The 14,500-nt window shown below is 43.5% G+C and overlaps 1 protein-coding gene across 8 annotated transcripts in view; it reads left to right on the plus strand.

Moving 5' to 3' along the window:
- ptprsb (protein tyrosine phosphatase receptor type Sb) overlaps positions 1-14,500 on the plus strand; it is a 67,474-nt gene that overhangs the window by 8,836 nt on the left and 44,138 nt on the right. For 5 of the 8 annotated variants that reach the window (XM_076744489.1, XM_076744486.1, XM_076744488.1 and 2 more), the window contains exons 2-4: positions 6,049-6,261; positions 10,205-10,350; positions 11,759-11,900. In XM_076744489.1, coding sequence (XP_076600604.1) covers positions 6,117-6,261; positions 10,205-10,350; positions 11,759-11,900 — 433 coding nt within the window. In that variant the 5' untranslated portion in view covers positions 6,049-6,116. Of the gene's footprint in view, positions 1-6,048; positions 6,262-10,204; positions 10,354-11,758; positions 11,901-14,500 lie in introns of all 8 variants that reach the window. The other 3 variants (XM_076744484.1, XM_076744485.1, XM_076744487.1) reach the window with 1 other exon arrangement.

Below are 14,500 nucleotides of genomic sequence, written 5' to 3' on the forward strand. Positions count from 1 at the left end.
GGAGTCCCTTTAAGAAGCATGGGCGTATATTTGCCACACTATTGTTGGACTGCTGCAGCGTTATGTGTCCGAGACATGCAGAGATTGAGGTCAAAGTGGAACTTTGTTTAGTTATTGAGGACTGAGGAGGGAGAAGGTTTCAGTCACGCTTCCCTCTCTGCCCCTCCCTTTGTTCCTCAATCACGAATCCATGTGTAGTCTTGGCTCTGAAATGGAGTTGTGCTGAACAAAAATGGAAGTACATGCAGAGTATTTTAATGGGGGACAGTGATCTAACAGCTGAAATGGTCAGAAATAATGGCCATGCTAGTGTGTAATTCTATTGATGTGCAGCGTGAAAGGCTGAAAGCTCCTTCAGTTCTTGTGAGGTTTAAACAAAGGTTCAGATTGTGAGCATGTTGCTGCAAATGAAGGACATTTAAGCTGAGAAAACTGTACACTCTTATTTAAGCAGAGGTTTGCCATTCTAGTGCCTTTAAATACTTAGTGCACAAGCCCTCTACCCTGTTAGCTGCAGGTGATCAGTTAATTAAAATGTGGCCTGAAGCAGAACTCATGTTCCCTGCCAGAGAAAGCCAGAGAGAGAGGATGTGGGTGGATACCATTTTTTAAGTCTGTTTTCTCGTGATCCCAAGAAAGCTATTTTTATGATTTGGATATCATTATTTCATGATAATAAGAAAATCATGCTGGTTTACTGAAGATCACATAATGAAGTATGAAAGGAAACTTCCCACTGGAGACACGTGGAGATTTGAGAGGTATTTGAAAGGACTCACACGGAGAACGTACACTCCACAGTTCCATAACTGCATGTGTTCACATCAAAAAGGGAGACAGAAAAAGTGCAAAAATAGATCTTTACAATATGGAAAAAATAAGCGTTTAATTGCAAGAAATTATCAACACAAGATGTCAGTACTCATCTACCACATACTGTACAATTGAAAATAAATGCGATGTCATGAAACCGTTACTGTTTTCTCCCTCTTATGTCGCTCTGTCAGCTCTTAAAAACAGACAAAACCACACACATAAGTAGATAAAGTATGTGAAATGATAGTCATCACATTTATACATTCAAACACAGATGATATGATCATTTCCTCAGCAGCATCATCTTGTGGGAAAGAAAAAGTCCCAAAATGCTTTGTGCTGCTGCATTCGTTTTAAGGTGCTTGTTGCCTGCCCACTTTTAAGTGTGTTTGTTGGCTGATGCAGCTCTACTACTACAAGTGCTTGTGCGTTCAAGTAATCGCCATAAGCATATGTCTGCATATGAAAGCAGAATCTGTAGGCAGGGGACAAGACTTTGGTATTAGAACTGTCCAGGTTTTCGTTTGAAGTCGGAGTAGTACTGACTAATCACCTGTGAGTGGCCTTTGGCTGCGTGCAGGTGAGCGGTCCATGTGGAGTGCAAAAGAGGCAGAACACATTGACTGAAATGCAGTCTCAGAACCTGGCCCAGATATCCGTTATCTAGATATTCACTGCCTACACAGGAAGTCTCCAGCATTGGCCATTGCCTCCAGAGGCTAAATAATCGTCAGACCATAGCCGATGGGTCACAAAATTGGAGTTCAAGTACTGAACAGCCTCAGGATATGTACTGTCCTGAGGCAAGATGTCCTGCCTTCTTCCAAAGGGGAGGGGTTTGAAGATGGGGGTAGCAGAACGAGAGGGGTTGGGGATCACCTTCTGCCCCATGCCTCTGATATGAGTGGCATATGGAGGAGACAGAGGGAAGGTCACAGCCAATGATCTTAGATGCTGTGCATACCACTCATTCTAACTGTCCCCTCTCAAGGGCGGTTGTCTTGCTATACCACACTGTGACTAGGAAGGCGAAGACAGAAGACAGTCGGCCCGCAAAACTGCAGCGTCGTCTCCCCAGACACATCAAACGTTCAAAGCTGCCCCAAAACATGCAGCCTGTCATGAGCCTTGTTGATCATGTGACTGATGTTGACCTCCCACTTGGGCATATGGTGGTGCCAAGGAATTTTTTAAATGGAAAAAAAAACAAAAAAAATTAAGAGATCTAGCCGAGATTGCAGCATAAATAAAGAGTGCAAAATCATCCAGATAGTAAAACAGTGTTAAGTGCAAATAATAATGCTGGAATGAGACTAAGAGAAGGTTAAAAACAGACTCTCTTGATAAATGATTACAGATATGGGCTTTCCTTCTGTGCCCACTGGTTTGGTGTGGGATTGCTGTGTCCGTGAGTCATATTTGCTCTCAGCAGTGTGATTTGAAACTTGAGCGGCAACCTTGTTTATAGATTCAGACCAGCGAAGAAAATTGTTGCTTCTGGATTGGAGCGTTTTTGCTATTTCTCAGTACTTCTCATGTTAACTCTGTTTTGGACTTGTGTAGAATGGGGCAACCATACTCCTGATTTTAGCGTCCTGCAGCATTAAGCAAGAGTGATAGAGATTTTAGCTGAGGCACCCAAGTCTCCAGATTCATTGATATTCAGGGCAAAGAATCGCAGCATTTGAGTGACAGGTGTGTTTTCTTGTTAGAGAGGAGCCTCAGATAGTTTATTTCCACTGCTAAAAATGTAACCAGGGCGGTGCAGCTCATGCCTGCAGTAAGCTGTGCTTCATCCTGCGCCTCTGATCCTCAATGTGTGTGTGAGTGTGTGTGTGTTCATGCATGTGTGTCTGTATATTTGCGTGTCTGTGGGCTGTGTGTTGAAGAGAAAGCGAAGGGAAGTGTGAGAGAGTGAGTGCCAATCTCCCCCATGATGCTCTGCCATCTGCCATGTTTGTGTGTGTGTGTGTGTGTGTGTGTGTGTGTGTGTGTGTGTGTGTGTGTGTGTGTGAGTCTCTGTGTGTGTCTGTGCCTTTGTCTGTGTGTATAGTCCTGTGAGTGTTGTGTGCCCACAGGGTCCAGGGTCATAGGAAACGTGAGGTGATATTTGTCCCAGTCCCTCCTTGTATGTGATTAGTACACGATTCCTACCCCAAACTTTTCCTCTCCAAACTGGCACACAAAGCCATGCATAATTCAAGAAAAGCTTATTTTTATGCTGAAAAAATAGAAGTGTGCACTACAAGTTCAGAGTCATTGGTAAAAATGTGAAAGAGGACAAATGATAGTGGATGTAATGTTTTCATCCACCCCTGAAAAACTTTGTGGTGCATTGCGCAGCCACATATATATATATTTTTCCTCCCATAAAATATAAATAAAGAGAAAGTTTTCTGATCTTTTTTTCTGCTGAACCAGGTCCCCCAAGCGTCACGACACACATGCAGCGTTTGCTCACAGCACTAGATCCAAATTAAATCTAAAAGAAATAAGATGAACACAAGCTTCCTACAAGGTGTGCTGTCTCTAAGCTAGCATGGTGCCGCAGGAAACAGATCTGGTCTTTCTATGAGCGCTCATAGCTTGTTGTCATGGAGACAGGCCTTGTGAGACTGTCGCAACCCACTTGTGGCGAAAAGGCATCATGGGTAAATGGGTGGGGGGGGTGAGAAAAACAAAACATGCCATCTTCCAAGGGCCCCAGCGGAGCAGGGCCAGGTTGGATGCCACCTAAACAATGTTATTCCATCAGTCTGATGGAGCACAATAACCGGTGTACATTGCACCACCTGAGCTATGGTGTCATTATCTGCTTCCCCGCAATAAATAGCACATGTATCCCCATCAATCTATCTGTCTGGCTGACCATCTGTGTTGTCACACTGAAAAGGTAATAAGACCAACCCCTGCTGTCTTCTCTCTGGATGCTGAGCCAGATGATCAGGGAGAGCAGGTTGTCTTATCAGCGAGGGGGCCGCGGAGACTGTAGGTAGGCCTGAGTCATGAGAATATTCGTGCTCACACCTTTTAATTCTGCCTGTATGACAAGCACAAGTGCACGGCACATTCTCTATCCACATGTCCAGAGAGGAAGAGCGCATTTGAAAACATTTAATACCATCAGCACAAGCACACACACGCCCAGACCGGCCTGCTCTACTGCTGCGTCTGTGTATCTGTTTTGGCTCGGTCCCTCAACATTCACAGCTGCAGGATGCTCTAAGCCTTTTTGTTTGAACTGTGTCAATGGACCAACAACAGCTGGAGCAGCCGGTGCGGGGCAGCTGGGGAGAGGAAAAGGATTTGGATACAAGCAGGGGTTAGAGTGTGTATAGAAAGAGAAACAGATGAATGATAGGGCGCCACAGAGGAGATGGCATCCAGAGAGGCGAGGTTAACAAGGGAGGAGAGGAGGGGAGGAAGGGGATGAAAGGAGAAGAGGAGATTTCAGGAATACGGCGACTAATGCAGGAGTGAGACGTGGGGAAGATTAAGGATTAGGTAGAGGGTGAGCGGCTACAGTGGAGGTAGAGCAGAGAGGGCTTTGTCAGCAGGTGAAAGACAACAGGGAGGGGTGGATAAACTTCGAATGATAGATAGGGTTATACTGAGGTCATGGAGACATATAAAGGCCCCAGCAAATCCACCACACAGGACAGAGGAAGCAGACGCTGCAACATATGAGGAGTACCTAGTGTTTCAGCGGCCGCATGGCTAAACGCAGAGCAGTATTCCTAGTTAGATTAACGGTGGCAAATTGAGTTTCCGTAAGAGGAGAATTTACTTAACATGCTGCCAATGGTGCTTGAATGAGCTCTGATCTGATTTCTCTTATCACATTGTTCAATTGAAAAACGGGACGCTGAAAGCTTTTCTATTCGACGTCTATTACGTGGCGTCAGATAAGACGAGGGCAAAGCGGCGCGAAAAAGAGAGCCTGTATCAGATAGACAGCCATGTTTCCAGATGAGCTATTTTTAGCGTAGGAACTGGCAGACAGTAATGTGTTTGAGCAGGTCATTAGCTCAATAAGTGGTTGGAGGAGTCTTTGAATATGTAACGCACCAGAAATGCCTCTTTCGTTTAGTAAAGGCGAGTGAGGGTCAGCCTAATCTCTGCTTCTCCATTTCTGCACGTGCATCGGGGGATGTCAGGGTGAAAGCCTGCTTATGGCTGTTTGTGCACATTTATGTGCCGATCACAATGTGGCCCGTCACCTGTGAATGCATATTATATCTCCCCCAGAGCATATATGTTGTCCTGTACTGGTGCTTGATGGCTGGTGTGTACGCTGATGCATGATACATGACAGGTTAACAAAGGCTCCTTTCTCATTTAGGCATCCCCACCTGTGTCCTGACACATCGGGCAGAGGGGTGGGGGTCAGTAGAGCTCGATAGGACTGTGAAGTTATTGATTTCCAGAAAGGGTGCTTCAGCACAGCTTGTCTAAATCTCTGTAAGCAGACAGAGCTGAATTATGTCCAGACTTCCAGATGTGTGCGTGTGTTTACGTGAGGAAAAGAAAGCAAAATACTGACAGAGATCCCCCCGAACGTTAGGGATTATCAAGAGGGGGGGACATCTATGAAAGCAGCAGTTTTGTGATACATTCGCTGTTATTGAATTTTGCTGCATTCCTACTGACCCTTCAATCCTCTTTGTTTAAGTGTTTTCCATTACTGCGGCACACTCTGGCTGTATTATTGCATTAACACTTTTATGTGCCACCAGAACAGTAAAATACTCAACGCTAAGTAGGAATTAGGCCAGAGCTAAAGTGAAATGAAATTATTAGGACGTCTGGGGGGAAAGAAACTCTTAAAAATGTATCATTGCAGCTCATTTCACGGCTCACTAGAAAAGGAGACTTATTAATACAGAAGCAGTACGCCGAAAACTATTTCGGTCTGTTTCTTGTCTTAGTTGTTGAGCAGTGGCTCTATTGTTCTGGTATTAGTTCAGTCAGAGCTGGCCTGCTTGAGCTGTTAATCCCAAGTCAGAAGTGCTCTGGCTAAATCAAAAGACTTAATCCTGCATTAGCATGAATTTGTCTTTAATTTTCTTCATAAGGATGTTCTCTCTACATCTGTATGAATTATTGTATGTTTTCCTTCTCCCCTCACAGGGAGTGACATTTCTGCTGATGATCTAAAAGTAGAATGATGAATCAGAGAATGAGGAAATATGCCTTTCGTTTTTCTCAGCTGACCCTTTTTTCTGTCTGCAGAGTGCCTACTCCTGTTGAGTGAAGCCCGACTGGAATCTCCATCATCTCTAACCAACCAAGGTGGTGCCATGCCTCTGCCCAGGACAGCTGGACTTCTAGCCCAGTCCAGGAGGCCCACCCTGGGCCTCCGCCTTCGCTCCTCTCCCCTGTGTCTGCTGCTGTCCTCGATTATCCTGCTAACCAGCCCTTTGAGCAGCGTGTGTGGAGCACTAGGTAAGAGCACAATGATAGACAGAAAGACAGACAGAATACCTGTCTATCTATCTATCTATCTATCTATCTATCTATCTATCTATCTATCTGTTGATAACTAGCTGTCTATACCTTTCTTGCCTCTGTCTCTCTTGAATGACAGCTGGTATATTGTCAGCAGTGAATGCGATGTATAAAGGTGTGAATATATGTGTGTGAATGTAGGCGTATGCATGCACATCCTTTTATGTATGTGTGTATATGTGTGTGTGAGTGTCCCTGTGTGTGTGTGCGTGAGTGCGCGCGTGAGTGCGTGCGTGAGTGCGTGCGTGTGTGCGTGTGTGTGAGTGAAACCAGGCCTGTCAGTATATCGTCTCTGGACTGTGGCGTTGTTAATATGTTTTGATAAGCTAGGAGGTCCCATCAGCATGTTCCTCATCATCTCCTTGATTACAATATTTCCACATATTTCCTGCCTCAGTGGTCCACACACACACACACACACACACACACACACACACACATACATACACCCCCATACACACATGCTCAGACGAACTCAGCTGTCGCTGTCCTGAAAATATAACCTAGCTGATTTCTTTTAAGTGGATACAGACTAAAGGTGGTGATAGTGCTTGTCATTGCTTGAAAATGTGAAAAATATTCAAATGTATTTTTCATTTTCCACTTGTGTAACCTATTTGAGGCCATGATTCTTTGATAAGACTGACATCACCTCTGAAATATTTTTACATTCACTGAAGAGCTAGAATTACACAACACACAAAATTCAGTTGAAATGTTGTGGGATTTAAGATCTCTGCCTCTGGACCACCTACAGTGCATGTCTGCAGAACAGATGGCGCTGTAAAATAGCTCCATCTCCCGTATCTCTCTTGCTTCCTCAATAAAACTATGAAAATATCGAAAGGAGTTGATCTTATTTTCTCCATTTACACGATGTTTTGCAGACTGTGTAAATTAGAGTGAAAAAATGGAATAGTAAGGTTTCAAATCTAACCCCCAAAACATCCAATCAAAATGTAAACAAACTGCAAACAGGGAACTCTATTCTTCTCTTCTCCTGCAAAGCCGATCCAATTTGAATGATTTTTGCCCACATCAAATGGGAACATCCTAGATTGCAGGTGTACACTGTTAAGCTGTTGTATAGAAATAAAGATGACTGCAAGGTCACACAGAGGCAGAATTCCTAATTACCCAAAGGTAATTACTTATGTGTGGATAATTGTTTCCACACAACAGGGCCGCCTAACAAGAACAAACATACGTATTCACATATTCTTCAATACTCCTACAAAGTTGACTTGGTTGCCATTAAATCTTTAATGATCGACTTGTGTGCTCAAGGCCAAATTCTTGTAATTTTACACTTAATTAGTTAAGTGATGACCTTATAACAGACAGCAAGCGCTCCTAAAAGGTGAGATTTGTTTTGGGCCGTCTGGGTCTCAGTGACTCAGCTCAAATCTCTTCCTCCTTTTTGAAAATAAATGAATTAATTTCAGACATGTCACTTTGCCTTCACTGTTTTGAGTTTTATGCAAAACACATTTAATATTTCCCTCACAAAAATGATCTACATTTAACATTCAAACACAAAACAATGTCAAAATCATGCAAATGAAGTTAGGAATTATCCCAGCCAGTGTTGTTACTTATGTGTCCAAATTTCACATTCTCGTTTGAGATGGGCCCATAAATCATCTTTACAAAACCATTTATCCTTCCTGCAATGAGACAGGATACTCCCCCATCATCTTTGTATCACAGAATTATTTTTGTTGCACACATTTGCCTTTGAGATGCAAACAGACTTGACAGCAAAGACACACAAACAGGAAGAGATGCATTATTAAAAGTGGCTTAAAGGCTTGTCAGACCACAGTTGGTTGCACTTAATACCTTTTCCATAAGTAAAGTAACGTTTCTTTTAGGCAGCATCTAATGCAGCATTTCATCAGGAAAAGAATTTTTCTATAATAAAATTGAAGTTACATTTTTATAACTTCACGCCTGATCATACTGTGACCTGGAGCTCACACAGACCTGCAAATAGCTTTTTGTTCACATGACTTTCTAACTGCAGCATTTTACTGTACCTGCTGGTCCCAGTCGTGTCTCGGCACAGCAGTAGTCAGTTAGTCAGTCACTCAGATGATTACAGGTTACAAAGGTGTTTCATTAAAAACAGACCACTGGTAGATCACTGGTAGACCCGTCTGGTCCAGTGCACCGGAGTGAAACCTACTATTAAAGAGACAGAGCTCCCCATTAGTCCCCCATTTTCCATGCAGGTTTCTAGAGCCATTCGATCATAACAAGTCTCTGTATAGTGCAAATCCATCCAGAGCCAGTGCCTTGCAGGGCTTTTCCCTGGCTCTCAGAAGAGGCTTAAGTAGTAACATTGCCAGTGGGGTCGATTTTGCACGAGGATTGGTGTTGAAGCGCATTTAAGAGAACACAGTTTTGGACTCAACATAAAGCCACTGAAACCCATGTAGAAGCCCTAAGAAGCACAAGAAATTCATTCATAATCCCATAGCCATGACATTTTTTGGACTTTTGATTCACACATTCTCATATTGTTGGCAGGGTAAAAGGGCAATTTGCTCAATACTCTGTGTGCCTTTTTAAGAGTCTAACAGGCAGGAAATATCCCGCTCTTGAGTCCTAAAATGGTGGGCATAAATTCACTCTGATTGACTATACTGAACCAGCTTTTGCTTCTTCCTGTTGAGGATTATAGCAAGCATAAAATGAAACTACTTTATTTCTGACATTCAGAGTAGGTCTTTTAGAGGCACAACACAGTGCAGAAGGCACCGGAGCAGTCTTTTGACATGGCATTATTCCAGTTACTGTCAAGGCATTGTAGTGAAACTGGAAAGTGTTCTGTGTGGCTGTTAGCCAGTGAAGCAAGCAGGTGTGGGAAGAAGTGAAAACAGGCTGAAGAATCTGCTAGCAATTATTTGAAAGGCAGTTTTTTTGTCTTCAGAGTAGAAGTGAATCAACACAGTAGGACCTCACCCACCCAGACTCTGGGGGAGTGGGAGGAGGGATCCAGGTTGCTATGGTAAGGGTCATCCTGACTTCACCCTGATGGATAGCTGGCTGAGGAGGAGTTAAGATGGGTGCCATGGCAACAGGCCACAGACAGATAGCACAGGGTGGGTGCGCGAAGTTGTTTGATTGATCTGACTCAGCCACTGTGGAAAAATATAGGTTCAGTACTGTTGGCTCAATATCGGTCTTGGAAATTGCTATTTTCTTACAGAGGGCAACTGCTGCACTTCCGCATCCCACATCAGCTGCATCATAACAGCCCAAATTGTTCTCCTCAAAGTCTCCCCCGAGGCAAAGATAGGAAATTAACACATCTAACGGTGGTATATTCATTGTATTCGTTCAGATCATCAGAATCTGCAAGAACTGCAAATCCCCTATAGGTGTTAGTGTGTGCAAGCACAAAATGACACCTCTGGTATTAATACATTTAAACCAATTATATGCTGTGAATTTGCAGCCAACACTTCTCCTACCTGTGAAACACTCATGTGCCATGACAGCCTGTGCTGCCTGCAGTACGAGGGTAGCCTGCCCTGGAGGAAGCACAGAGAGAGAGAGAGAGAGACAGACAGAGAGAGATGTTCCTCTGAAGCCCAACCCCATCTTTTATTTATGACCCACAGGAAGTCCTTCAGCATGTCCTCTAGATGATACCCAGGAAGTAAGCACAACACGCAGCCATCAGAGAGCACAAGCCAGCCGACCAGTCACTGACAGTGAAATGGGGCGTGGTCAGCAGGGGGGGTTTTGCTGGTTGTTGAGTCAGTTTGATGTCCTCTGGGTGTAAGGGTATCAGCTTTCATGCTTGTGCTTTTCTTTCTCTCATTTTTCTTCTTTTATTCCTCTTCCCCCTCTCCCTCTCTCTGTCTCACAGCTCCACCGAAGTTCACCAAGATTCCCACGGACCAGATCGGGGTGTCAGGGGGCGTGGCATCATTTGTGTGCCAGGCCACCGGCAATCCCAAGCCTGTCGTCTACTGGAACAAGAAGGGCAAGAAGGTCAACTCCCAGCGTATCGAGGTGGTTGTCACAGTGCACAATGGTTAACCCCTACTGTAGCAGCATGACGAACACACAGCAATATAAACAGCAATAAAGACGTATTAGCATATGAATGCATACAGTATAGTAATCGCTATGTCTAGGTTGTACTGTGTATTTCAATATTTATTCTTGCTGGATTACATATGGTAATTAATCTAAATTGTTATTAGTCTTTTTTGGATTGTAGATATGCAATAACCTTGTTTCTTAAAGGAGCACGTCGACATTATGTGAAATTCATTTATCTGCTTTCTTGCTGAGAGTTTAATGAGAAGATTGAAACCACTCTCTTGTCTGTAGGCTAAATAGGAAGCTAGAATGGATAATTATTACTTCACATAAAGACTTTTGGTAGGGAGAAACAAGTAGCCTGGCTTTGTCCAAAAGTAACAATGAAATCCACCTACCAGCATCTCTAAAGCTCATTAAAACATCACATATCATTTGTTCAATCTGTACAAAAACCAAGTTAGAGACATGGCACGTTGTGGTTTTATGGTGAGTTAGGGTGCTGGAACCGTTTCTTGGCTGGAATCTTCCTGGAGTCTTGTCATCACCATGAGGTTGTCAGGATTAAACAAACAAGATACGATGTGTTAATAAGTTAGTTGAAGAGGTGCTGGCAGTGGATTTTTTTCAACTTTGGACCGAGCCAGCCAACTATTCGCCCCTGCTTCCAGTCTTTATGCCAAGCTAAGCTGATCGGCTCCAGGCATTAGCTGTAAGGTAAAGCACAAACATGAGAGTGGTATCAGTTTGCTAATTCTCCTCAAGGAGAAACGAACACTTCTTTGAAATATTAATTTGACAACAGTACAGTTTTTTGCACATTACAAACATAGGTTGCAAGATTGATTTAAAGTATAAATAATCATTGAAGGCAAACTGACTGCATCACAATTTCAGAGCCTTTTTCAAAACTGACATTTAGCACATTGCATAATACTTTATTTTCTATCAAATGTACATGCTGCTGTCACTCAGCTACTTCGAATGAAACAGGCGAGCAATTCCACAGAGCTGGTTAATTCCAGCAGCATAATCACATTAGAGGCCTGGTATGCAGTAATATGACCTAATGGTTAGAGATTCAACCCCAAATGTACCATCTACTCTGCTGAAGTGTCTTTATGCAAGACACTGAATCCCCACCAGCTCCAGGAACGTGAGCTGAGCCTGACCTCGTGGAAGGGAGGGCAAGTAAAACAGGAATTTCCTTTAGTAGATCAATAAATTATTTAATGGTAATTATTATCACGTTGTAACTGTAAAAAGAGAACAATGCTAAGTTAATGATAAACAACATTATAGATTACTGTACTAATCCATGTGTTTACTCTGCTGTGGCTAATGTGCCTTTTCCTGTGGTTCTGTGGCTGTCCAGACCGTAGAGTTTGATGAGGGTGCAGGTGCTGTGCTGAGGATCCAACCACTCAGAGCACCCCGGGATGAGAACATCTACGAGTGTGTGGCACGCAACAGTGAAGGAGAGGTGTCTGTCACTGCAAAGCTGGCCATTATCAGAGGTGAGACACACAAACCCTCTCCCCACCCCCTCACCCCCCCACACACACCCTATCCCCATCCTTTTCCACTTGAGTGGTGCTTTCCTTTCACGTGCACACACCTGATTTCAACCGTCATCCCCGGTTCCCTGGGCTGTCAGTTGTAGATGTGACAATAGAGCCATGCCACACCCTGCCTCCACAGCAGGCTGCAGTCAACTGTTCTTTTTATAGTTCCTCTTGAGTGCGACCAAGCGTGATCTGGCCACAGACAGGGCTAGCTAGCGTGTTAGCTAAAGGGTACTCTAGCATCCCACTCTGCTGTAATCGCGGCGCTTCCCGGCTAGAGTGAGGGTGGTAATCTAATGTACACCGCCTCCTTGCAGGGAAACTTATCTAATGTGGTGCTCTAACATGCTATGAACTAAAGTTGCAGCATGTGGCTGCAAGTTTAGGATCTGAGCGCTGGCTGTTCGCCCAGCGCAGCAGGAAAGGACGAAGAAATAGAAGGATGGCCGCGCGGGCTGTTACTACATGAAGAAAAATCAGGGGATTAGGCCTCAGTTTGGCAGACGACCCATTTCTGCCAGGGGACATTGAGGAAGAGAAGGAAAGAGGGAGGAAGAGGTCAAGGAGAGGTGAGAAGGAGTGTGATGGAGGGTGAGGAGGTGGGGATAAGTTGAGTAACACAACAGGATGGCGTGAAACAACAGAGATGAAATGGGGTGTCGGAGGAGTGGTGGGGGGGGGGGGTGTAGAGGAGCAGGAGATGGATGAGGATTGTGGAGTTGGCAGCACTGTGTGGTAAGCAGAAGGCTGGTAGCCCAGGGAATAGACTCCTGTCCATCTGTTACCCGGCCCATCATCTCTGCACACACAGCCCCAATCTAAAACACATTACCACATAAACTACACCTCGAGGGCGAGCCTCTCAGTGTGTGTGCGGCTGCGTGAGCCTGTTCCTGTTTGTGTGAACGTTTCTCTGCTGAGATCTGTGTACCGTGACGTCCCATGTCCCCTCTGTGGCAATAGAATCAGCTTTCTTTGATTCTTCCTAATCAGCTGATGTGCTCTATACAGTAAATCAAACATAGGACTGCGATGAATGAAACAATACTTGACCCAAAGCACCAACCAGACATAGAGCCAATATAATTTCATTTGGATGGATGCATGGATGGCTTGTCACTGTGTATGGTGGGTAATATGATATATACTGGTTAGATAATATAAACAGATTTTGTCATACGGTATGCTATTGGCGTCCCTTTAGTATCTCAGGGTGCATTATGTCATTGTGGGCAATGGTGCAAATCAATGAGCAGGGTGGCTTTATGGCAATCTCCTGGGTTTTCATATGATTTTTAGATTAGTGTATTGAAATATCATTATTTTTTAAGCCTTTAGTTGGCTGAATTTGCCTAATAATGGGCATTTCTTTCTAGTTATTTCATCCATGAACTATTTCTCAATTGATTTTCCAAAAAAAAAATCCATCATATAATGATACTGAATGATACAAAATGACATATTCCATGATAGAGGATTTTGTCCATCTCTCCTCACCCTTAAATTCCTATTTCAGTATTTACCTTAAATGATACTCCCAATGTTTGTCACCACAGAGACACAGGAGTTCAGTTAAGGATACTATAGGCTTATGTTATGGCTGTTTTAATTATTTCAACCTTGTTTCTGACAAATAATGTTTCTGTCTTTCAACTTGACACAAGTAATGACTGTAAATGCTGCAATACCAACAAGCCTCAGCAGCGATTGCGATGGAGAAGAAGGCCGTCAGAGGTGCGAAACAGAATGTTACTAACCAAAGAACACTTGACCATTGAAATTGGGAACAAAACAATGCACCATTGTAACAAAATGTATCTGAAACTGATCCAGAATTTGAAAGTAAACTGTGAAGTATACTCTTTAAACTGCTGAATGTATTATCAGGTTTCTACAAAGTGTAAACTCTAGCCTTTGCCTGCTATTAGCCCGCTGTTAACGACTCAGACAACAAGATGTTCAGCTCCGTGATTGGATCTTTATTACCAAGAAGCTTATAGTTAGTTTCTCCACATGTTTTTTTTTTATGTAAAAAGATTTGTGACTGACTTTTTACGGTATTTTCAATCACAGTTGCTCATCTTTTATAGTGAGGAGTTCATGCCCATCCAAGCCTCGGAAGTGCTCCGAATGTCAGTCACCTAACATATATGCCAAAAAATAATGGGACATTTTCTTCTAGACATACCTCTTCCTAAAAAAGTTTAACTGAATGCTTCTGACTATTTGACGTGATGCCCTCAAAGCCATACACCCTTACAATACGCTGACTGATATACTGTACGATAGATCATGTTATCCAAGGATGCTGTTAGGTGCACAAATATATGCAAAAATTGTCTTTTCCAAAGACGGTCCACTGGAGAAAATGTCCACCAACCACTGAAGAAGAATGGAGGCTTTCCATCACTGACCAAACCGCTGAAAAGTCTTTTCATCCCCTGATGTGTTTCATCTCATCATTTTGTGTAATGGCTGACCGACACTAATAGCATTGTTGTACAGTGTGAGGAGCTTGTGGTTGGCCACAGGATATGGGCTGCTGCTCTATG

The sequence above is a fragment of the Chaetodon auriga genome, chromosome 12, assembly GCF_051107435.1.
Source record: "Chaetodon auriga isolate fChaAug3 chromosome 12, fChaAug3.hap1, whole genome shotgun sequence".
In the NCBI taxonomy this organism is placed as follows: Eukaryota; Metazoa; Chordata; class Actinopteri; order Chaetodontiformes; family Chaetodontidae; genus Chaetodon; species Chaetodon auriga.